The following is a 24,411-nucleotide window of genomic DNA, read 5'->3' as shown; positions in this document are numbered from 1 at the left end:
CAGGCCCCGTGGGTACAGCAGGCCAGCCAATGGGCCCGGGCCGCTCCCAGGTGGAGTGGTACTACGATGACAGTAACCAACCAGCGCGCTCCATGCAAATGAGGATACTGTATCCGCACCAGACGCTCCAGTGCTGTCTGGTTGTTATAGTGATAAACTGAGGCCCTGCCTCTGGGCTTCCCTGAGAAAGAAAGGGGTGGTGTGTGTGTGTGAAGTGGGGGGGGGGGGGGGGTAACCTTTTTACTTCCCCCCAGGGAAGACAAAAAAGAAGGGAAGAAGGGGGATGGGTAGGGAAGAGAAAAATACGTGACAAAGAAAACATTCTCTGCCTGGGAGGAGACTCCCAGAGGGTGTAGAGCTGGAGGGAGCATTCGCTGGCCATGCCAGTACTTACCACTGATGCTGAGTCAGAAACAGGTATCCCAAAATCCCTTTCCAATGAGCCTCCCTCAGAAACCATGGAGGAAATAGAGCACACATGCCCACAGCCTCGACTGGTAAGTAAAGACAAAGGGTGGAAATGAATGCGTGGCTATGGCACAAAAGAGTTCCTTCTGTGCCCGCAGCCAGCGAGGAAAAAGCAATGCTGACAGGATTTTCATGTAAATGAGAATGGAGCGGCAGCCTAATCCTTCGCAGCTGTTTATACTTAGCTCCTATACCGGACACAGTTCTCAGCTTACAAGGCATTATTGTATTGGCTGAGTAGGAAACGGGCTTCTCGGGATATGTTGTGTTTTGGGGGTTTGGGGAGGAGAAAGAATGATCTTTTCTCCCCTTGTAGGTGCATTGTCATCTAGAGGCAAAAATTCTACAGTACAGTTTTTAAAATGTTTTTTTTTTTCTTCACAAACCTTGGACTGCTTCCCTGGTGAAGTTCTAAATTTTAGCTTGGAAATGATCTGTCCTCCTCGACTGTTTTTTTTTTTTCCTTTCTTTCTTCTCTTTTTCTTCTTTTTATATCTAATGCCTGTTTTGGAAAAAATTAAAATGACATGGACGCACAACTCCCTTATTCCTTTGATATTTTCAGAATAAATAGTGCATCGAGGATGCATCTAGAAATAATTTGCATTTAAAATGAAGCGTGAACCTTTTTGGAGGGTACTGGAGGTTTCTCGTCAGGCACCGGCAACCTGGAGACACCACATTTCTTTAGAATGGGGTTGTATGCCTTTAAGAATGAAAGTACAGAAACAGGGTACGAGCTTCCTTCTCAGTAACTGCGGCCCCATTGATCAGCTTCTTTGCTACTGGTTCTGATCCCTTAGATAAATGGGGAAGTTTCTTCTCAAACACTTTAGCAAAGTAGCCTCAAGGAATTAAAAATATGTCAAATGGGTTGTGGCTTTCCTGTGGCTTGAAGTCCTATAGCACTTGGGGAAACTGCTCTTTGAACCCCCAAATCCAAGACATACACAGGAGTTATTCTTTCTTCAGTGATTCCCCCAAGTTAAACGTAAAATGTTTTCATTGGCTGTGGAGTCTAGAGACTAGAGAGATGGTTTTTTAAAAGGATATTTTTTTATGTAGAATTTTCTGTGAGCCCCCCCCCCCCATAATCTGTGCTTATAGATTCCAATGCTAGCCCATTATGAAAGTGTTATTTCTTTAAATAAGGTTTTGAAGGCAGGCTTGGATCAACTTTCTGAAATCAGAAAAACGGGATGCTATAAGCAGAGCAGTTTTTATGTTGTGAAGCATGTGTTTTGGTAGTTTAGTATTAGCAGCTTCTTATCTCTTTATCCAGCGCCTGGATGGGATGTCTCCTGTACATCTGTGCACTTATGTCATGTAAATTGTTATGATAAGTTGCTTACTAAAGGATTCCTCTGAGCCACTAAACAATTTACACTTTAGCACTGGGGAAAAAATTGACCACTAAAGGTCTGTTACAAAATCTCCCAGAATATATATACTATATAGACATATAAATATGTATTTAAGTAAATGCAGTACACAAACTTGAAACCATCTGTGTTTGAACAGAGAGGGCAGTGGAGAGAAATGCATGATCCAGGACCAGTTCTGCTCCTTCTTTTCGTCCCCTTTCATCTCTAAGCTACTCTGCTCCATGGTTTGCTGGCCTGAGAGAGGTGGGCCAGATAATCAGGTTCCCTTTGCTTTTCCACGTTCTCTTTCCACAGCTTCTCTCAGGCACCACATCTTCACCTTCCACCCTTTTTCAGAAAGAAGGAATTGAGAGAATTCCTTCAGAGAATATAAGTAACTTTTTTGACATGTTGAAGGATCCCCACTAGGTACTAAGCCCAGAACAATCTACCTGAAGAGTATAAACTCATTCCTGTAGAACATACTCTTCAAGGGAGATACAGTCTCTTCTGTCTTTTTGGTGGTGGGGTGTGTGTGATGCAAACACAACAGAGGTATGAGCGGCAGGTACCAAAACTGAGCTGTTGAAATAATTGTTTTGATCTACTTTGATAAAAAGTTTCCATGGGCTGCTGAAATGGACTGTTTAAATTCCTGCTTAAACTAAATTTTATGAAAATTCATTTTTCTTAGGAACAAACTTTGATCACTGTAGAGTTAGTTTTTTATGTTCTTGTTTGTTGTTTTTGTTTTTCGAGATGGGGTTTCACTGTGTAACAGCCCTAGCTGTCCTGGCTCTTGAAGACCAGGCTGGCCTCAAACTCACAGAGATCCGCCTGCCTCTGCCTCCCAAGTGCTGGGATTAAAGGCCTGCGCCACCACCGCCTTGCTAGTTTGCTATCTTCTACATTTTCATTTCATTATCACAACTAACTTCCTTCACCTGGGATTTTATTTCAGTAACTAAGGCTCATGCTACTTGAAGTTTTTTTGATGATGATAAGGAGGAGGAGCGCAGTAAAATGGGAAATTACCATTTCATGTTACCTAGTTCTTTCTGTTGATCATGAAGCACTGCTAATAACTTTGTTATCCAAATGCTATAAAGTCTGTGTTTCTCCATTCATTCCATTCATCCATGACCCCTGATCATATGTGGGTCACTCATGATACATCTGTCAACAGATATTGTTGCGGATATTGGGTTGTGTTAAGTATCTTTGGAAAGTTCATGAATGGTTTGAGGGAGGTCTGCTTAGGAATGAAACTCCATACTCAAATTCCCCAGTCATCAAAAGGAAGACAGAAGCTGGCATCTCCTGAATAAACTAGGCTTTAAAGGGATCCATATCATTTTAGGTGCAAATCTATAATGGTATTGATGCTATTGAAACATACTTCAAGGTGATTTTTTTTTCCTTTTTTAAGATAGGATTTCTCTGTGTAGCTTTGAAGCCTGTCCTAGAATTCACTCTGTAGACCAGGCAGGCCTCAAACTCACAGAGATCCACCTGTCTCTGCCTCCCGAGTGCTGGGATTAAGGAGTGCGCCACCACCACCTGACTCAAGGTGAAATTTTTCTGAAGGGAGAAACACATAGTCTTCCAAGCTGCTTTAGTCCACATTGCAGAAAAATTCAAAAGGAAAAGACTAAAGAGAATAAATTAGCATTGCTGAAGAAATTATAAAAGTAATCACCGAGCCCGGCAATACTGGTGCACGCCTTTAATCCCAGCACTTGGGAGGCAGAGGCAGGAGGATCTCTGTGAGTTTGAGGCCAGCCTGGTCTACAGAGCTAGATCCAGGATAGGCTACAAAACTATAGAGAAACCCTGTCTCAAAAAAACAAAAAAAAAATAATCACTGAAATTTATTTCACTTTTGTGGTAGTTTATATTTCAGGAGTATAACCTTATTGCCCTTATTACTATAGTATACAGTTAGAGATGTTTCTAAGAATTTTTCATTATTATATTTATTCTTCACTGGTTTTCTGCTTTTTAATGTTTTCTGCTAAAATATGATGTAAGGGGACTCAGAAGCTTGGATGTGAAGAAGAAAAACTGAGTGGCCTTAGGTAATATGATGTAACATCCTTGGAAACCTAACTCCTGAGGGAGGAGCACTTCTTTCAGGCATGGCCTGTCCTCAAGTCTCCCTAGCCCTTTGACTATGCCTAGACAAATCCTCTGGGGCCAGCAGGGGCTCTAGAAACAAGGACCAGCTGTCCTAAAAGCTGTCTGCTTGAGGATTTAGTTAATGAGCTTGGTCAAGTTCTTCTAGGGGTCCATTCTGATGGTAGAAGGAAGCTGTAATTCTAGCCTGCAGTAGTCAGTTCCATGAAGATGGATGTGGTACTGATCAGCTTAGAAGGCTTTGGAAATAAAAAAAAATGGCTGGTTCAATATGCCACGTTAGCAGGAGTTCATTTGGGGTTTTACTTCAAAGTGGAGTAGTGCCAAGAGACTGCTGTCTTGCAGAAGGTGCATTATGTCAGTTGGGATGTAGATACTCACCCACTGGTACTCAAAAAGATGACTGGTCTTCCAGCTACCAGCATGTTTCCTTTACTAGTATCATCATCTATTTAGCCACTTAGAGGAGCATGGATTTTAAGAGCAAGAGGCTTTTAATGTGCTGTATTGGTGGAAATAAATGACCATAAGCTTCCTTGGTTGTTTACTCTGGCCAACTGGAATTCTGCCCAAGGTTATAGTTAGACATCTTCCTTCTGGATCCCTGTACAAATGCAACATCCATTTCTTACAGATTGATAGTAGTCAGGTGTATTATTGCCCATGGAATCAATGAATTTATTACTCTCAATATTCTTCCAAGCACCCATTTGTCTAATGCTAGACCCCTTATGGGAAGAAAAAGCTTAAGTCAAATAAAAGATCAGTACTTTGGTTTATTTTGGCGTTTGGGCATATAGAAATCACAAGGATGCATAGGTCATCATTCAGATAGCTGGGAGTTAAAGCATCCAAATAATACAGGACTTTAGAAAGTAATAGAGAAACCTCAATCCCTTACCAAGCAGATTCACAGCCAGTCAAGGGCCGGCAACTTCTAAATACAGTAATTTACCAGGTGATGTGGAGAGAAATAAGTGACTCCAGGTCCCACCTTTAAAGATCACTTCCACTTACTATAAGACAGTAGTCTGGTATGTGTATGCATGCCAGGATGCTGAAATCCCTTAAAATAACATTTTTTTGTAAGTGTGACTTTAATATATTAAGCTCTCTTTTAAAAAATTTTTGAAGATGAATTTGTTCATTATGTATAATGTTCTGCGTGCACGTGTCCCTACAGACCAGAAGGGGGCACCAAATCTCACTACAGGTGGTTGTGAGTCACCATGTGGGTGCTGGAAATTGAACTCAAGACCTCTGCAAGAAAAAACAAAACAAAACAACAACAACAAAAAAAAAAAAACCTCTGCAAGAGCAGTCCCATGCTCTTAACCTCTGAGCCATTTCTGCAGCCCTTGGTTGGGCTTTCTTAAAAGCTATATTTTATCCATTGAGCAGTACTTCCCAGCAGGGAAGACTCTGTTAACCTTATCCCCAAGTTAAGAAAAGTCCCACCATTGGAGGGAAAGATTTTATTTCCTGATTCTCTTTTATATAAGCCGTATATATTTTGGGACAAGAAAGGAAACAGTCTGGAGCTAAGACAATGACTCAGTTGGTAAAGAGATTGCCTTGCAAACATGAAGACCTGAGTTTGATACCTAGCACCCATGTAAAAGCTAGGCATGGTAGCACACATCTATAATCCCAGCACTGGGAAGGTGGAGGCAGGAAGATCCCCTAGACTTGCTGGCTAGCCAATTTTGCTGAACTGGTAATCTTCAGGTTTGGTAAGAGTCTCTATCTCAAAATACAATGTGAAGGGCAATTGAGGAGGACACCCAATGTTAATATCTGGCCTCCATACCTACAAGTGTACCCTCACATGTGCACACACACATACACACACACACACACACACAAACACACACACACAAAAGATAAGTCTATTTGTTAGGGTCTCATTGACCTGTTGTGAGTGGCACACGCCAGCCTTTAGAGCAGTGCTATCCAATAGAAATATAATTCAAGTCACACATATAATTTAAAGTTATCTAGCACTCACAGTTTAAAAACTAAAATCAATTGTAAAACTATATCTTATTTAATGTCATATATCATTAATTACTATTATGTCAAAATGCCACCCATCTAAAATTATTTGTATATATTTGTGTGCATATGATGTGTGTGTGTACATGATTGTGTGTGAGGTGCATGAGCTGGTACATGTGATGGCAGAGATGTGCCACCACATCCAGCATTCACATGGGTTCTGGGGGTCTGAACTCAGGCCACCAGGCTTGGGTAACATGTACTCTTACCCACTGAGCCATTTGTTACTGTTTATTCATGCAAAGTCTAAAATCCAGTACACTTAAGATACATCTCAATTCAGAATAGAGTTTCAAGGGCACAGTGGCCGCATATAGCTTTAGAGGAAACTCAGACACCTTTTTGCCCAGTCCAGTTTATGATGAGCTCTGAGAATTCACAATAATAAGTACTTTTTATAGTGTACAGTTCATTTAGGGCTGGGATTGTAACTCGGTGATAGACCACTTGCCTAGCATCCATGAGGACCTAGGTCCAACCCCAGTACTGCCAAAAAAGAGGAAGCTTCGGTGTTTAATATACACATACATACATGTAGCCAGAAGAAAAGTTGAACATCACCTCTCATTCTATACTCTTGTATTTTCTATGTTAACCTATTCTGTTTCAGTTAGTAGGCTATAACAGTAATCTAGATGGGAGCTAATGAGTTTGAGGTTATGGGGGTAAGTGGGGAAAGAACTGGACAGAATTGGGAGATATTAAAGAGACAATGCATCAGGATTTGATAATTTAGTCTAAGAGTGTGGCAGGGTCAAGGAAGACTAGTTTTCCTAGATCCAGCAAGCAGGTACCATCACTGCAGGGAAGCATCAAGAAGGAAGAGTGTGTGGGTGATATGAAAGACACCACGGGGATTTCCATTTATTATTATCTAGTCAGTGTTTGTGGAGCTCCAGGGAGACTTTTAAACGGAAGGTAGAAATTGTAGAAGCTGCATAGAAGAGATGGACATCTAATTGATAACAGTGAAAGTGGGTCACCTTCTGGATTTCGAAGGAAGTGTATTGAAATAATTATCAGGAAAGATGCCTCAGGATAATATTAATGGTGGGTGACTCACTCCTGTAATACCAGCACTTGGAGGCTAAGGTGCTGTCCTGGCTAGATTTATGCCAACTTGACTGAAATAGAAGTCATTTGAGGAGAGGGACTCTCAGTTAAGAAATGCCTCCAAAAGATTTGCTTTGGACTAGGCTTGATAGTATCTGCCTTTAAATCCCAGCACTTGGGAGGTAAAGGAAGATAGATCTCTGTGAGTTTAAGGCCAACCTGGTCTACAGAGCAAGTTCCAGGACAGCTAGGTCTGTTACACAGAGAAACCCTGTCTTGAAAAAACAACAAACAAACAAACAAACAAAAAAAACAGAAACCAGCCAGCTAACCAAACAATAACACAAAATCCAAATCTAACCAAAACCAATCATTGGTCACCCTAGACAGCCCTGTGACAAGGCTAACTCTAGGGGCTTGTCTTAGTCAGGGTTACTGATGTAGGAGGGTCATCTGTCTATGTGTTATTTTCATTGGTCAATAAAGAAACTGCCTTGGCCTTTTGATAGGCCAACCCTTAGGTGGGTGGAGTAGGCCAAACAGGATTCTTGGAGGAAGAAAGCAGAGTCAGGCAGACACTGTGCTTCTCCTACCCAAGACTGACGGTGGTTAGAATCTTCCCGGTAAGCCACCACTTTGTGGTGCTACACAGATTATTAGAAATGGGTTAATCAAGATGTGAGAGTTAGCCAGTAAGAAGCTAGAGCTAATGGGCCAGGCAGTGTTTAAATGAATTCAATTTGTGTGTTGTTATTTTGGGTGTAAAGCTAGCTGTGCAGGAGCCAGATGGACGAAAAACAGGCCCGCCGTGCCTTATCACTACAGGTTACTATTGCTGGGGTGAAACACCCTGACCACAAGCAACTTGGGGAGGAAAGGGTTGATTTAGCTCCCATATCCCAAGTCACAGTGTGTCTCAGGAAGCCAAAGCAGGACTCTGGAGGCAGGTGTTAAGGCGAAGGCCATGGAGGTGAGCTGCTTCCTGGCTTGTTCAGCCTGGTTTCTTATAGAACCCAGGACCATCAGTCAAGGAGTGTCCCAATCGACAATGGGTGAACCCTCCCTCATAAATCACTTAGAAAACAAACCGGGCCCCTCTACATTAGTCAATCAAGAAAATACTCCACAGAGTTGCACACAGCCCAGTCTTTTGGAGGCATTTTCTCAATTGAGGTTTCTTCTTCTCAGATGACTAGCTTGTGTCAGGCTGACAGAAAACCAGTCAGCACAGGATCAATGCACACTAAAACATCCTTGTGTGTTCTTGGGGAGGAGAACAGAAGAGCTGTAATTAAATCTACTAGAATATTCCTAATTCTTGCCTGTGTGTACATGAAATATGGCTAAATTTAACCTAATTTTATCCCCAAATATTTCCAGGCCAGAAGCCCAAGGAAGACACTTAAAAAGCCAATAGAGGAAGGATTTTGGAAAGGAAAGAGAAATACATTGCTTAAATGACTGAGAGATCAGGGTATCAAGGGGAGGGTAAGTTCCCAGAGAGAACATCCCAAGTCAGCAGAGAGATCAAATGAGGTTAAAAGACAGAAGGAAGAATTTCACATTGGATTCCAGAACTGGTCAGTGGTTATGTTTTGGTAAAGCCCTGTGAGTAGAGGACAGACAGCAGGCATTAGGCTAAAGACACTTTAGAGGAAGGGGATGCTTAACTGAGGGGGAAAGCAAATAGAATCTGTTGTGTCCAGAGGAGGGGAAAGAAGCATTTAGAAGCAAGAGAAACTATCCTTCTTTCTTCTTTCCTTCACTCCTTCCATCTTTCTTTCTTTTTCTTCTGGTTTTCTTTCCTTCCATTCACCCAAGATGCCAAAGGTTTTGATTGGGTCATTCTTTTAAGATGACAGAACTCGTACTTAAATGTAAATGGGGAAGGGACAGTGGAAGAGGGAGAAGGCGAAGGCGGCATAGACAACAATGGATGCTATTCCCCTGAGCCTCAAGAGGTCGGGCACCCACGCAATATAGAAAAATTGGCTTCAGGTAGGAAAAGAATGTTTGGGCTCAATTAAGTTAGGAGAAAGAACAGAGAAAATTGAAGGTCCCTCTTATCTGATAGCATCTCTAAGGGGAGAGGGAAAGTAATAGTGGCTTGGTTCTGGCAGGTGCAAAAGTATCATTCTGTAGTATTCTGGGATGTTGGGTCCTGTCACAGAGTGTTGTCAGACCAGGAGTTGGACAGGTAGAAATGGCTGGAGAGACAGGTCATTTGGTAAAATACTTACCACACAGGCATGAAGATCTGCATTTGATCCAGAAATTGGGCCCAGCGGCACAAGCCTATGATCCCAGCTCTGTGGAGTGAGAAGCTCTCTGGGACTGTCCTTCTAATCTAGCCAATTAAACAAGCTCTAAGATTAGAGTGACACTCTGTCTCAAAACCAAACCAATGAACCAACAAACCAACCAATTAAACAAACAAACAAACAAAAACCAAAGTGGAGAATGATTAAGTAGGAGGCCTGAAATCAACCTTTGACTTCCATACACGCACGTGCATGCACACACATACACATACACACACACACAAACGCACACACACAGAGACAGAGAGAGACGGGAAAGGGTATGTTGGGTTTTGATAAGGCAGAATGATGAGAGCAAGCCTGGTCCTTCATGACCTCTGGAGCTCCATCAGCTGCCAACAAGATGAACCTAGGATTAGCCAGAGGGAGCTGGACTGGCCCACAGTGAAAGAGCTGCGGGCTGGTGAAGCTGAAATCTAGTCTTCACTCACTAAAGCCTGCTGGGTCGTTCGGTCACAGTTTTGTCCTGCAATTATTATGTGGACCTAAGCAAATCACTTTTCTTCTATACTCCAATTCTAGCAGCCCAGATGAGGGAAATAGGCGACTGTTTGCCGTGGAGTGGGAGCCACTGTGGTAGGTGTGTTTGACTTGAGTCAAAAGCCTCTGCCACTCCTCGCTTCTGTTTCATTTTATTCATTTTTGGCCAAGATAGGTTGAATAATCTCATGATAAGACACACTGGCTAAATAAGTGTAAGAAATATTCACAAAGTACTTTGAAATTTTACATTAATCTTGCACAAACCACTTCTGACTTCTGCTTTTTTGTCTCAGGTGCCTCCTCAAAAGATTGAATGTATTCCAAATTGTATTTGTTATATTCTATTCATTGTTTAAAGAAAGCTATGTTGAATCTTCTCTTCATGTGAACAATAACCTCCTAATTTACCTGTTTCATAATACTGAGGTTTGAAACATTGGCTTTCTTCGAGGCTTGGCAGTATCACATTGAATTCGAGGAGCTTTCTTAACAGACGCTGTCCATCTAAGTTCAGTGCTTGGGGTTAAAATTCAGCAACAGGAAAAGCAATAGTCTTGAAGCTCCTGTGTCTTTAGCTAAAGCCCGAGCAAAGCTTCTCAGTGACTCATAGAGAAATATACATAGAAAAAGAATTATTTCCTCTGGTCACAGGGGGCAGGATGAAAAGAAGTAAAGGAGGAAGGTAGAAGCAAGCTAAGGCATTGCAAGCGGGGCCTATTTTCTTCCAATAATCTCCCAGGTAACAGCGTCTACCTTGCTAGGGTCTGATTACCCGTTGCTGGCCTCGGACCATAGTATTATTGTTTTAACATTCCTACCTTCCTCTTTATCCCAGCATGAACTGGGTTATAAGGGAGGCTGAGAGAAGCTGACCCTGCTTGGGGAAAGACAGTTTAGCACTCAATGCTCTTGAAGGCGGACTTGAAAACACAGTGATTAGAAAGTAAAGCAGCAAGCCCTGGTAGTGTAAGCCTGTGTAATAATGTGCAGGGCCCCACAGGGCTAGCCTATTGAGCAGGATTCATTTTCATATAATCTCCTCCCTCCAGCCAAAGTCTTTGACTTGGTATTTTTGTTTTCCACTCCGTAATTCATGCATGCTGAACCTGACATCAGTGTAAAAGGACGCTGAGGGTTATTTAAATGGGCATTTAAGAAAAATAACAACAGCAATAATAGGTTAATAGAAACATCGTGAATGATGTGTGGAGCTTATTGCCAAATGAATGATGTTGAAAGCACGTTCCTAGGACACACAGGTTTCTATGCTTCATCTCTAGCATGCCTAATAGTGACTGTAGGCACAGTCACATAATAAAGTGTATTGTAGCGCCAAATTGTTTAGTTATAAGGTAATTGTTCTATGCTGGTTCCAGGCTGGCGGTCTTACTCATTTTTCTCTGTAGGTGATGGAGAAATGGTATAGCCATTCATAGTCACATAGTCACACTATATTCGGCACTGTGTTGAATGCCCTATGTGTGTTCAACACATTTAAACAGGCCAGAGACTCGTGGAATAAGAACCACCATTCCCCCACATTATAAGAAAATCAAGGGAAAAAATCCCAAACACTAGATACCAATGGATTAAGCAGGGATTTCAAATTGAATCTGTCTGACTTCTAAGCTACATATACGCCTCAACCAGTGAGCCACAAGTTATCTGCTCGAGCCCCCAATGATTCAGAAACAACGTGTGTGACTGTAGTTGGAGAGAATGCTGTATTTAACCCTTCCGTGGCACATTTTTAATTTTCAGGACTGGGGGTGGGAATCAAATCTGATATCTAGACTTTGTAGGACAATTAGAAATTCAGAGTACTAGTTTTTGCAATGCTGGAGAATGAGCTCGGGCCTTTTCGTTTTAGACATGTGGTCTATCACTGAGCTACATCCCAGTACCAAAGGAAAGACTTTGACCCAGTAATTCCTCTCCAAAGAAACCTGTACAGATGACCACACCCCCCACAACTCCCTAGTATGTTTTAACCCAAATGCTCAGTAGAAACGGTCTGGTAAATATGTTCTAGTAATATGGCAATGAGAAAGAAGAACAGACAATCACCAGCCAGAATGCAGCTAAATCTCACAAGTCAGACATGATGTAATATGTAGCACATAGTCTCCTTTCCATAAAATACAAAGGAAGATGGACACACGGTTCACCAGTGATGTTAGAAGTCAGCATAATAGGAGGGGCATGGGATGGATTGATAGTAAAGGCTTAGAGGGGAAAACCAAAGAGCACTCGCTTGTTAAGGCTGTCTAATCCTCCCCACATCCACCTGTCTCTGCAGGAATTCTGCTTAAATCCCTCTTCCTCACTCCCACAGTCTGCCAGGATGGAACCCTGGGAGCAACATTTTGAGGGCTAATAGAGGAAGATTTCCATAAGGAAGACAGAATGGAATGATATTCCTGATATAAATGGGTGATCAGGAGCCAAGGACAACACCATCACCTCATTGATAATTCCATTGTTTCTCCATAAAATCATAAATTAGCTTTGGCTAATTTATTTTAATTTTTTGTAGAGTCTGTCTTTTTTTGGAGCATATTTGTCCATTGCTTAGAAAAGCACTTTTATTATTAAAATTCGATCTTGCACATGCTTCAAGCTGAGACACGTTAGAAATAGCTGTGCTCAATCTGAGTGCATAGCAAACCTCCTACACTACATAATTTGTTCTAATGCTTGTTTCTTCCAATCCTCAGCAATGTTTTCTATATGTCTTCTAAACATATTTTCTGACAAAAGAGTGCAGTTTAGTTTGACATAGGGTTTTTTTCCCCCTCCTACATGTTAGTTACTTGTTTTACTGTGGCAGGAATAAGAGACTTTTTTCTCTTTGAAATTACAGGAAACTGAAAAACTACTTCTAAATATTTATCATTACATATGACAGTATGTTTAAAGTGTTGGGTTGAGTATCCCATGACTTGAAACATGAAACTTAAAAGAATCATTTGTCTTCATGTTCTGAATGCTTCATTTTAGAGTACTGTGATAATTACAATAGCTTTCTATTCCTCCATTAGCTGATATCTTGAAGTATGATATATGCTCAAACTGGAGCATCTTGGCATTTCTAATAATCTTCTGCATACTAATTTTCATTTCAGCTGTCTTCTTGTCAGATGGCGTTAAGTTATCATTGGTTGTGCCTAACCATGTGGTTGATGCAGACCTCATACAGAGAGTAAGAGTAGCCTCTGTCTTTCTTCCTCCTTTTCTTCTTTTTTTCTCCTCTGTGGCTCATTGATTTTTTGTTTGTTTCATTTTATTTTGTTTTAAGACACTGACCTCCAACTTGCTGTATAGGCAGAGATGACCTTGGCCTTTGGATCTCCTGTTTGTACCTCCCCAGTCCTGAGATTATAGGCATGTGACATCAAGCCTGGTTTTGTGTGATGCTGGGGATTGGAATTCATGACTTTGTATATGCTAGGCAAGTCCTCTGCCAATTGAGTTACGTCCCCAATCTAAGGTCTACCATTTTCTTCTCTTCACCTGTGCTGCTTTTATTTTTGCTTCTCTATTTTGTTATAATACATATTTTTTGAAAGACTCATTATTTTGGATTATGTATATGTGGGGGATAGGCACCTGAATGTGGATTCCCTCAGAGGTCAGAAGCATGGGATCCTCCTGGAGATATAGGCATCTGTGAGCTGCCTGGATGTGGGTGCTGGGAAACAAATTCAGGTCCTCTGTAAGAGCAGCATGGGCTCCTAACCATGGAGCCATCTCTCCAGGCCTTGATTGCAGGAAATGTTTCAAGCCACTAGCTGCTCTTGGGAGTATCTGCCACAAGGGCGTCGATCAAAGCCTAGGTGAACTACAAGCCAGGCCATCCAATTTGAACTCTCCCCTTAGGACACTGACTTAGGGTTTCTCTTACTGTGAAGAGACACCATGAGAGCCGGGCAGTGGTGGCGCACGCCTTTAATCCCAGCACTCAGGAGGCAGAGGCAGGCGGATTTCTGTGAGTTCGAGGCCAGCCTGGACTACAAGAGCTAGTTCCAGGACAGGAACCAAAAGCTACGGAGAAACCCTGTCTCGAAAATCCAAAAAAAAGAGAGAGAGAGAGACACCATGACAACTCTTATAAAGGAAAACATTTAATTGGGGTGGCTTACAGTTCAGAGGCTTAGCCATTATTGTCACGGCAGGAAGCAAGGCAGCATGTAAGCAGACATGGTGCTAGAGAAGGAAATGAGAGCGTTCTTACATCTTGGCCTGCGGGTAACAGGAAATGGGTGTCACACTGAGCAAAGCTTGGACAAGGGAAACCTCCAAGGCCACCCCCACAGTGATGCACGTCCTCCAACAAGGCCACCCCTACTCCAACAAAGTTACCCCTCCTAATAATGCCACTCCTATGAGCTTATGGGGGCCAATTACATTCAAACTGCCACAGACACTATATATAGAATTTACCACGACAGGGATGGAATGCCGGTATAAATTCATATGTTAGAATTAGGTATTAGTGATGCTGCCTTTCCTGACTACTGAGATGAAAAGGAAATATACATATATATGTATATATATATATATATATATATATATGTGCAGGAGTCACTTACTGTCCATTGCATTGTGATGGAGGAAGGTCATTGGTTAAAAAATAAAGAAACTGCTTGGCCCTCATAGGTTAGAACATAGGTGGGTGGAGTAAACAGAACAGAATGCTGGGAGGAAGAGGAAGTGAGGTAAGATGCCTCAGAAAGATGCCATACTCCCCTCTCCCGGGCAGACGTGATGCAGCTCCGACCCAGGATGGACGTAGGCTAGAATCTTCCCTGTAAGCGCACCTTGGGGTGCTTCACCCCAGATCTGCAGAGGGCTGTGATTACTAGTCTGACTTAGATGCATGTGCCTAGACACTCACTTTATTTTGTTTTGTTTTTTTTTTTTTATTTTTTGTGGTTTGGTTTTGTTTTTGAGATGAGGTCTTACTCTGTATCCTCGGCTATCCTGGAACTCTTTGTGTAACCCAGGATGGCCTCAAACATACAGATATACACCAGCTTCTGCCTCTCAAGCTGGGATTAAAGTCATGCACCACCACACACAACTGCCCTAATTTTTATGCTTTTAAAAACCAAACTATCGAACTCACCCCCATCCCCCATGCCCTCTTCTCCAATGACTCCCGCATCCCCTTCAGCATGTTTCCCTCTTAACTTCATGAGCTTTCTTATTTTTAAGCTCACTGAGTTCACTTAGTACTTACTGCCTGTGTGGACATGGGCATGGGACCATTTACTGAAGCATAAATAGGCTCTTAGGTGCTGCATCCCTGAAGAAAACCAATTCCCCATCTCCCCGCAGCCATTAACTGTCAATAGCTCCTCAGGTAGTGGTGATACTTTGGGACTCCCTCCCTGATCCAGTTCGTGCCAGGACTTTATCTGCCTTGATTTTGCACAGCTCTGTGCATGAGCGCACAGCCACGGTGTGTTCATAACTACAACCCTCAGATGTCCAGATGACTGCAATGAAGTAGCTGTGTGGGTTTTTCCTTAATGGAGCTCTTACATGGCAAATCTAAATAAAGTTGCAAATGCATTTTTAAAAGATATTTCAGGTAACTCTTTAACTGTGTTATGTTGTTTTGCTTTTAAACAGTTTCAGCCTACTTATTCCCAACAATAGAAAAATGGGCAAAGGATAGGTTATTCTCAGAAGAAAATACAAATGGCTAATAAACATTTGAAAGTTGTTCAATCTTTCTTCTAATCAAAATAATGCAAATTGAAACAGCATGATGCCGTTTTTGGTCTATAAAATTGACAAAGTGAGATGGCATTTTTTTCATCCATTGCAATGTGAGTGTAAATAATTCAGCTTTTGTAGAAGGTAATTTACCAATATATGTTAAAACATTTTTCAAATGTTTATCTTCAAAATGTTTACAGCATTGATCTGAATAATTTAGCTTCAAGGCATCTATCCAAATAAAATAATCAGAGATTCACAATTATGTTTAGAATGTTACTTTAATTAAGAAAAAAAATTAAAATTAACCCTCAACAATAAGGAAATATTTATGGTTTTGTGGCTTTTCTTTTCTTCCCTTTTCTCTCGTCGTTTTCTTTTTTTATTTTTGTTTTTGTTTTTCAAGACAGGGTTTCTCTGTGTAACAGCACTACCTGTCCTGGAACTTGCTTTGTAGACCAGGCTGTCCTCAAGCTCACAGAGATCTGCCTGCCTCTGCCTCCCGAGTGCTGGGATCAATGGCTTGTGCCACCAATGCCCGGGTTGACTTTTCTTTTTTTAAAGATTTATTTTATTTTTACTTATGTGTATGTGTGCATGTCTGTGTATGGGTGTGTGCATGTGTACGCACAAGTGTCCATGGAATCCAGAAGACGCTATCCAATTCCCTGCATCTGGAGCTACAGGCTGCTATGAATTGTCTGATGTGGGTGCTAGGAACTGAACTTGGGTCCTCTGCCAAGAGCAGTCTGCAGTTTTAAACACTGAGCCATCTCTCCAGCTCTATTTATGATTTTTCTATTCAGTGTAATATTTTATTGCCTTCCAAGTTAGTGAGGTTGAAAATTATTTAAGTGATATGATAAAATTATGATTTTGCTGGGTGGTAAAGGGCTTATGCAGTGAAATTCTGAAGTTGTTACTATGTAATATGGCACCCCAGAAAGGCTGAAACGAAACCTAAAAAGTATTAGCAGCAGTTGACTCCAGAAAACAGAATTATTGAAGACTTGTTTTCTTCTCTTAGCTTTCCCTAGTTTTCTAAAATGTATACTATGATGATAAGAGATTCTTATAGCATACTGTTAATATGTGTGCTTCCTTCCTGAGTTTCCTGCCTATTTCTGTCTTTATCGTAATCACTTTTTTCCAGTTATCATTCAACAAGTGTTTGTTAAGGGTCTACTTCATCAGGTACTGCACTGGGGAAAGGGCAGACAAAGTCCTTGCTTTCTTGGAGTTTCCGTAATGGTGGGGAAAGACTGGCTACAAATTTAGTGTCCCCTCATTTGCCAACTCGAACCCCTCTTCTACCTGCACTCATGCTTCTAAGTGTTATAATGTGAATTTATTCCAGTTACTCTTACTATCACTTATATTTAGTCATATTCCTATTCCCAAACTTCAGACTTGTACATACAGGCCTGACATCCCTACCTACCTGGAGATCTAACAGGAATATCAAAGTGAGGGAGAACAGAACCCCAAATCTTAGAATCGGTCCTCCCACAGATTTCCTCTTCTAGTGCCTTTCCTATCCAGAGAATGGCAATCCAGGTGCTCCAGTTCTTCTGCCCAGTTACTTTGGAATCATCCTAGCTCCCCATCAAATTTAATTTATCCAAAATCTGTGTAAACTCTGATTTCTTATTACTTCTACTGCACTGGTTTTGTTTCTACCTTAGAGCTCTTAACAGTTTATTCTCAACTTGGCTGCTAAAGTGTGGTACTGCATGCCTGTAATCTCAGCATAGGAGAAGCTAAGGAAAGAGAATCAAGAATTCAGGCCATCACCAGATAGTGAGTTCAAGACCAGCCTGAGGTACATGGACCTTGTCTCAAAAAGAGCACAAAGGCCAGAGACTAAACAGATGACTCATTGGGAAAGAGTGTTTGCTGCACAGACATGAGAGCTCGGGTTTTGATTCCAGCACCCGTGTTAAAACTAGCAAGCAAACAAAAGCAGAGGTTGTTACATGCACGCGTAGAATCCAGTACCTTAGGAGGGAGAAATAGGAGGATTACTAGGACTTGTTAGCTGCCAGCTCCAGTTTCAGTGAGAGACCCCGGCTAAAAGAAAAAAGGCAGAATGTTAGAGGACAGTGGACATGCTCCTCTGACCTCCAGATACACAGCACAGGATGTTAGAGGACAGTGGGCATGCTCCTCTGACCTCCAGATACACAGCACAGGATGTTAGAGGACAGTGGGCATGCTCCTCTGACCTCCAGATACACAGCACAGGATGTTAGAGGACAGTGGGCATGCTCCTCTGACCTCCAGATACACACCACAGGTGTGCACACACACCCACACCTCCACACATACGCCACACTCACACACCTACGTAAACAAAAAGATCAGGTCATGCTTGCTTGCTTCCTTCTTCTTTCTCCTCCTTTTCTACCGGGAATTGAACCTAAACTCTTGTCCTCCCTAGGCAAACGCTACAACTAAGGTACTTCCTAAGCCTTTTCTTACTTTTGTTTGGAGACAAGGTCCCACTAAATGGGCCAGGCTAGCTTTGAACTCACTTTGAACCCAGGCAGATCTTGACCTTCAGCCTCCAGTAACCGAGATTCCAGGCCTGCCATTTTTCTTTCTATCTCACTTGCTCCTGAGCTCCCTGTTGCCTTTCCTCACCTTATTTTTACATAGCATGTGATCACCACTTAACACGCTAGATATTTTATGCTATTTTCATTGTTTATCATTACTGAACTCTATTTTGGGCTGTTGTGCCTCTGATGTGATCTCAGAATTCACAACACTACTTACACACAAGTATTACTCAAGTGCTATAAAATGTTGGGCAAATAAATAATGGGTAGATATTATGACAGTGATTTAAATCCTTCAAGAGCACAAACAAGTTCTAAAACTTCCCTATACATAGGGATTATATCAGCTAGTTTGTAGATAATAGGTTAATAGCTCTTCTTTCCTATAAGACCTGCTCCTCTGTATTCAGGATAACTGACCCTTGATTAAATTAGCTGCAACTCTGAAATCACAGAGGAGGGAATACTTTAAATTTATTTTATATCTTGTAAATTGCATGACTACGTTCTGGTCATAAGAACAAAGCAAAATAACAGCATGTATTTTCTCTCTAAAGAGGTAATTAAGTGTCTGAGGTTTTCCTAGGCTAAGTTGTACTTTCTATGATGACAAGAATGTTCTCTGTCTACACTGCCCAATATCACTATTGGCCATATGTGGTTACTGAATACTTCAAATGTGGCTAGCATGACTGAGATTCTGTTTTAAATTTTGTTTCATTTTAAGTATCCTGTTAGTTTAAATAGTCACATGTGAACAATGGCATAATCATGCCAGTATAATTCTTATATATTTCTGTATCACTCTTTCCCCGCTTTTTATCATAAAATAATATTATACAGTATTAATATGCATTTATTCTGTGTATGGATTTTCAATTTGCATTCAGTGAAATATCTTAGGGATAGTTCCTTGTTGACACATATATATTTGCTTCACTCTTTGCAATGGTGCCTATTACTTCTTAATATGTATACACTATACTTCACAGAATGAGAAAATGTATACTTCTGGGTGTTGAGCCATATTCTGGGCCTCATTAGCCTCCACTCCATGGGATTCTACTGGTAAGCTGTCTGACGTAGGCGTCTCCATAATCAATGATCCAATTCAAAAATCTAGTGACTTGTGTATGTCAGACCTCTGGTCAACTGTTAGGTGTTTTGTTTTCTTTCTTTTCTATCTTCAAAAAGACTTCAAACTGTTGTGATTAATTAAATATGGGTTTAAAATTATTGTCAGAGATGAGAAAATAGAATTTTTTATGAAGTCTTCTTTTAATTCTCAATTTGTGGTTCTCAATCTGCTGTCAGTCAATGATGCACAATGCATAAGTACAGGTACTTTGTGTCATTTTTTACACTTGAGTAATAGCTGTATTGTACACTTAATAGCTCTCTCTATATATATGTGTGCATGTATGTCTGTGTTCATGTGCAAGAGCATGTGCACACAAGTGCATATACACACGCCTGCACATGCCCTAGCTACCCTTGAACTCCTATTTGATCTAGTCTGGCTGGGAACTCATGAGCCTCCTGCCTCCGTCTCTTGAATACTCTCTTCTATACAAGTCTCAGTCAAGGAGATTCTACACAAGCAATGTCCACTATACAATATCCTTCCCTTAGAAAGCCTTTTGGGAGTATGGCTTTTTATGACCCTGTGGTATAGTTTACATAACTGGAGCATGCGACGAAAGGGAAGCATTTTCACAAGCAATGATTGGGTATTCTGAAATCTTAAATTGAGCAGGAAGAACTTTGACTGTGGCCTAGCACCAAGTCTATGGTCTCACAAGGCCCTTGTATGTGTGAGGTTCAGCACTCTGGGCCAGGGCTCCTTATTCCTTGAAAGTCCTCACTCTTATGCTGAACAGCAATCTCCTGTGTCTCTCCAGCTTTCAGCTTGGCTCACGCTTCTCCAGGGAGGCATGAGCTATGGTTCCAATGGCCCCCACTATTCTAGTCACTTGATTTCTAAGATTTGTATGTTGACAAGAATGGGACTTTGGTTCCAGCTATGAAATGACCGAAAGCTGTGTGTGCCTCTTTAGCTATGCTCTTCTGCTCTTCTGAAAGGGCCGCTCTTCACTGTGGTGGATTGCTGCCCGGAGTCACTTCTCTTTCCTGCCTTTATTTGTTCCTTCTTTTAAATCTACCTTCTGGACAATCATGTATCTCTTAGCTGTGTAGTTTGTGCTAATAAACAGTAGAAAACAGAATCTGGGTGCCTTAGAGTTGGTCCAAGATGAGGCTCACAAAGGCTACATGCGAGACATCTGCCATGCTTCTCTAAGTTGGGGTAAAAACATCGGCCACATGCGTTTACTCCTTCAGTTGATTGCTGAGGCTTGCCCTTCCTGGTTATCAGGAGCTTCAGTATCTTCTCTAAGAGGTCTCCTTGTCCTGTCTAAGAATCTTGAGCATTTCCTTAGTTCAGAGAGAGCCAAAAAGACAACTGAGTGGCAAGGGTCTACCACTGCTGTTGCTTCTCGTCATCAGTCGGCATCACTGTTGAAGACAGGTCCTGTATAGTTCATGGGAAACTGGACAAATCTTACAGAGCTGTTGTACAAACTAGTGAGCAAATTTGACCAATTTGACATTTTATATGAATCACTATGTATACAATCAAAGACTTAGTTGTTTTACTGTGTTATTGGGCCTGGCTTTTATGTCTTACCTATGTCAGGCCTATGTCTGGAATACATCCGGAGTACCCTAGTAAGCTTTTGGGCTTTGGTAAATGCTGAGGAATAAATAGGGATGCTGGTCCTTTGTAGCCATCTAGATAGTTCAAGGGCCAGTTTGTCCCCATCCTCCCTCCTCCTAGGAGACCCACACATCTTATTTCCAATTGTTCTAAGGTTGGTCTATTGCTTTTACGTGGAGAAAACAAAACCTAATGAGCATTCCTTAGTAGACAAATGATTTGTTCCACTCCTGAAAAGGGATTTTTAAAAAAAAAAGAAAAAGAAAAGAAAAGAAAAAAATGTAGTCTGAAGTGTTCAGACTGAACAAATATTACCTGAAGTCACAGGAGGTAGCTGGTATTTGCCAGGCCCTCACTAAGTCTTGGTGAATATAGAGTTTAATTACTTTTAATTTAAAATCTGCAATTACCATTATTAATTCGTGGGTGTAGAGGTCATACTTGTACAGAACGACTTTGTGGAGGCAGTTCTCTCTGTCTCCCTTTCCGTGGGTTCTGGGAACTGTGAGCTTAGGTTACCAGACTTGCACGGAAGGTACCTTCCCCCACTAAGCCACCTCACTGTTCCTGTAGAGTGTTTAATGCTCAACCCAAGGGTTCTTCTGCATCACTTTGAAAGGCAATCTTCCGGGAAGCAGAGCTACCACTTGTTTAGTTTCACATTGTCCCTGTTCCAAGCATAGTTGTCTTGTATATTACAGAACATAGGCCCTTTCCTTGGCAGCTGCTGTTGCAGGTGCTCCCCTGTGCGCATGCTGCACTCACAAGCACACCCTTGCACTGCACCTAGGATTCTGTCTGTCTTCCATCGCTTCAGGTCTCCCATTTCCCTGCTTCCAAGTCACGAGAATCAACAGCAAACTGCACAGTACCCATAAACGCTATCTTCGTCTTTCAGTAAAGGTTATTTCAAAATTTTCTCTCTGTTTAAATGCCACACCTTCTTAATACACCTTCCTTATGCTATGACAATGCTTTGTCTAATAAGATTTGTGACCAGTACATAAAATATTTCTAAAGTCGTTTATTTTAGATCATCTGATAAAGATTCACTGTTTGTATAAACACATAAGTGAAATGACTATGCATGGTGGAGTGCACATATAATCCAAACATTTGAAGAGTACAGCAGGAGGATTATGAGTTCCAGGTTAGCTTAGGCTGTCTAGCAAGTTACAGCTAAGCTGGCCTAGAAAGATAGTAAGACTCTATCTTTAAAAATACCCACAATAGCAAAAACAAACCAGAAACAAGTAATGAATCATTAATGGAAGATATTCCCATTTGGGTCTAGAGAGATGGCCCAGCGGTTAAGAGAACTTGCTGCTCTCCCAGGAGACCTAGGTTTGGTTTGCAGTACCCTTGTCAGGAGGCTCACAATTGCCTGTAACTCAGGTGCAGGAGATTGACTGCCCTCTCCTGGCTTCCGTGGGCTCCTACAAGCGTGTGGCTTATTCCCCCCACAGACATGGGCATGATGAGCACACGCACAGGCACATAAAGACACTCATTTGCAACCACTTTGCTACTTTGGGTTGTGTTGTCAGAATGCACTCATTAGTCGTTTTTCTTGGTTGTATGGAGACCTACATTATCTACCATTGTCTAGAGACACGTAGTGCCGTGTGTGGTTTACTGAGTAAGGACTAAGGACAGCAACTGCAGGGACAATAGAGTGGTAGAATGTGCCTGTGAGCTCCGCTTCTCACAACAGTTGTGCGAGATAGTGACCCTTTCACAGATGAGACTGAATTCAGAGAAGTTAAAGAACTTGCTTTTAGAAACACACAAAGTCAAAGAACTTTCTCACCACACGTATGGCTAGCTCTAACGGGGCAATGTTGGGTTAGCCCTGACTTTCTGTGCCACAAGTATTGGACCCAAGAGTATACCTGCCACAGCTCCAAACAATTCTGGTTGTGACCTGATTTGAAAATATGAGCTTCCCCACTAACCAGGAAATGTAATACTTGATTGGTTTTGTGCCTTCTTGTGCCGGGTGATTATGATAATTTGTTCTTTGTAACTGCTTTACTGAACACATCTTTTAAGAATTGTAATACCCGTTCTTCTTGTATAAAAACCCTCGTTTGAGAGCTGCAAAATACACTCAGATTCAAACTGCAAAAAAAAAAAAAGAAAGAAAAGAAAATATGCACTTAGCCCGACAGAGTCTACTTTACAATTTTTTTAATGGTACTGGAGATGGTACCCAGGGCTTTGTTAGGCCACCTACCATCTACTACTGTGGAAGATTATAAATTCAAGGTCAGCCTGGGCTACCTGGCAAGCCCTTGTCCCAATACAAACAAACAAGCAAATAAATAAAACAGTCTTTGGGGGAACTTATGAAGGGAGCCATGTATAAGCTAAAGTTCTGGGGAATAGAAAGCAAGCAGAGACTTGACTGTGGTAGAAGGGTGCAGAGGGATGGAAATGGAGCAGAAAGAAGCCCATGCTCGAACAGCCAGGTTGGTGCAGAATTCTTGGCACACTGAGGCCACATTCTGCCTACTCCCTCTTTCCACTTCTGTGCCTTAAAATAAGGCCCCATCTCTTACGCTACCTTTAGTGAGTGTTTTTAGCCGGAAGAGTCTAATTAGTGTGTGCACTCAGTAGGGGCTACGAAGGATATTTGAACACGAGTCTTACAAACACAGATGGAACTCCTGTGCCTCATTCCACATGTTTCTCTGGTCCTTTAGAGCCCACAAAGTCGCCTCAATGTATCTGAGGACAAAAGAGATGGAATCACATTTCCCAATTCTTTTCCCCAAGTCTTGGTTTGCTTCCAGAGTCCTGAAGGACAGGAGGGAGGTTCGGAAGTCTCAGGCAGCTAACTGGGAGATCTCCAGACAAAACTACAGCAGGATTCCTACTGCAGAGCGGAAGGTGGTGTGAATGGGGCTATAGGATAGGGGCCAGGGCAGGGTTCTGCCTGTGTCTTGGAGAACATGGTCTCATCAAGAGCAAGGACTAACTTCCAGGCATGAAGGTACATGCCTGCTAGCCCTGCACTCGGGAAGACCGGGCGTGGGGATTCTGAGTTCAAGGTCAGCTCGGGATATATAACAAGCCCAAGCCCCTATCTTTAAAAACCATTTTTTAAGGGCAAGGATAGGCTAGTCTTATCTGTACATCTTACCTCAGATTTTAGTATAGCACCTGACATCTATATGGGTGAATGAATGAGTGATTAAAGAAATATGAATGAGTGAATGGCAGAAGTAAGCCACATCCCCTGCTCGAATGTCTAGATCCGTCCTCAATCAAATCTTCCCAAGCTAAGGACTAGCACCTGTCTCCAGCTCTGATAAGCAATTCGTGCAGCGCTGTGCCCGGTGTTTACACTGACAAGTGAACCTTGGCTCGGAAAACAAAACCAAAGCACCCAGGAAGATTTTAGTGGGGACTGTGGTAATGACATAGCTCAAAGCCTGCAAACGGACAACTCTGGATTGCCCTGTTTACAAAAACACCACCCGCTTTGTCTTCCTCTGTCTGGAAAGAGTGAGGTTTTCATT

At 41.8% G+C, this 24,411-nt stretch overlaps 1 protein-coding gene across 3 annotated transcripts in view; it reads left to right on the top strand.

Annotated features, from left to right (window-relative positions):
- The first annotated feature begins 269 nt into the window (after positions 1–269).
- Positions 270–24,411, top strand: part of Pcyt1b (phosphate cytidylyltransferase 1B, choline) — a 69,378-nt gene continuing 45,236 nt past the window's right edge. For all 3 annotated transcript variants that reach the window (XM_041647624.1, XM_041647622.1, XM_041647626.1), the window contains exon 1: positions 270–497. In XM_041647624.1, coding sequence (XP_041503558.1) covers positions 381–497 — 117 coding nt within the window. In that variant the 5' untranslated portion in view covers positions 270–380. The remainder of the gene's footprint in view (positions 498–24,411) is intronic.

Source organism: Microtus oregoni, unplaced genomic scaffold, assembly GCF_018167655.1.
Source record: "Microtus oregoni isolate MIOR12 unplaced genomic scaffold, Mior012 000198F_ref0000285, whole genome shotgun sequence".
Classification (NCBI taxonomy): Eukaryota; Metazoa; Chordata; class Mammalia; order Rodentia; family Cricetidae; genus Microtus; species Microtus oregoni.
This window is presented reverse-complemented; position numbering and strand designations above follow the sequence as displayed.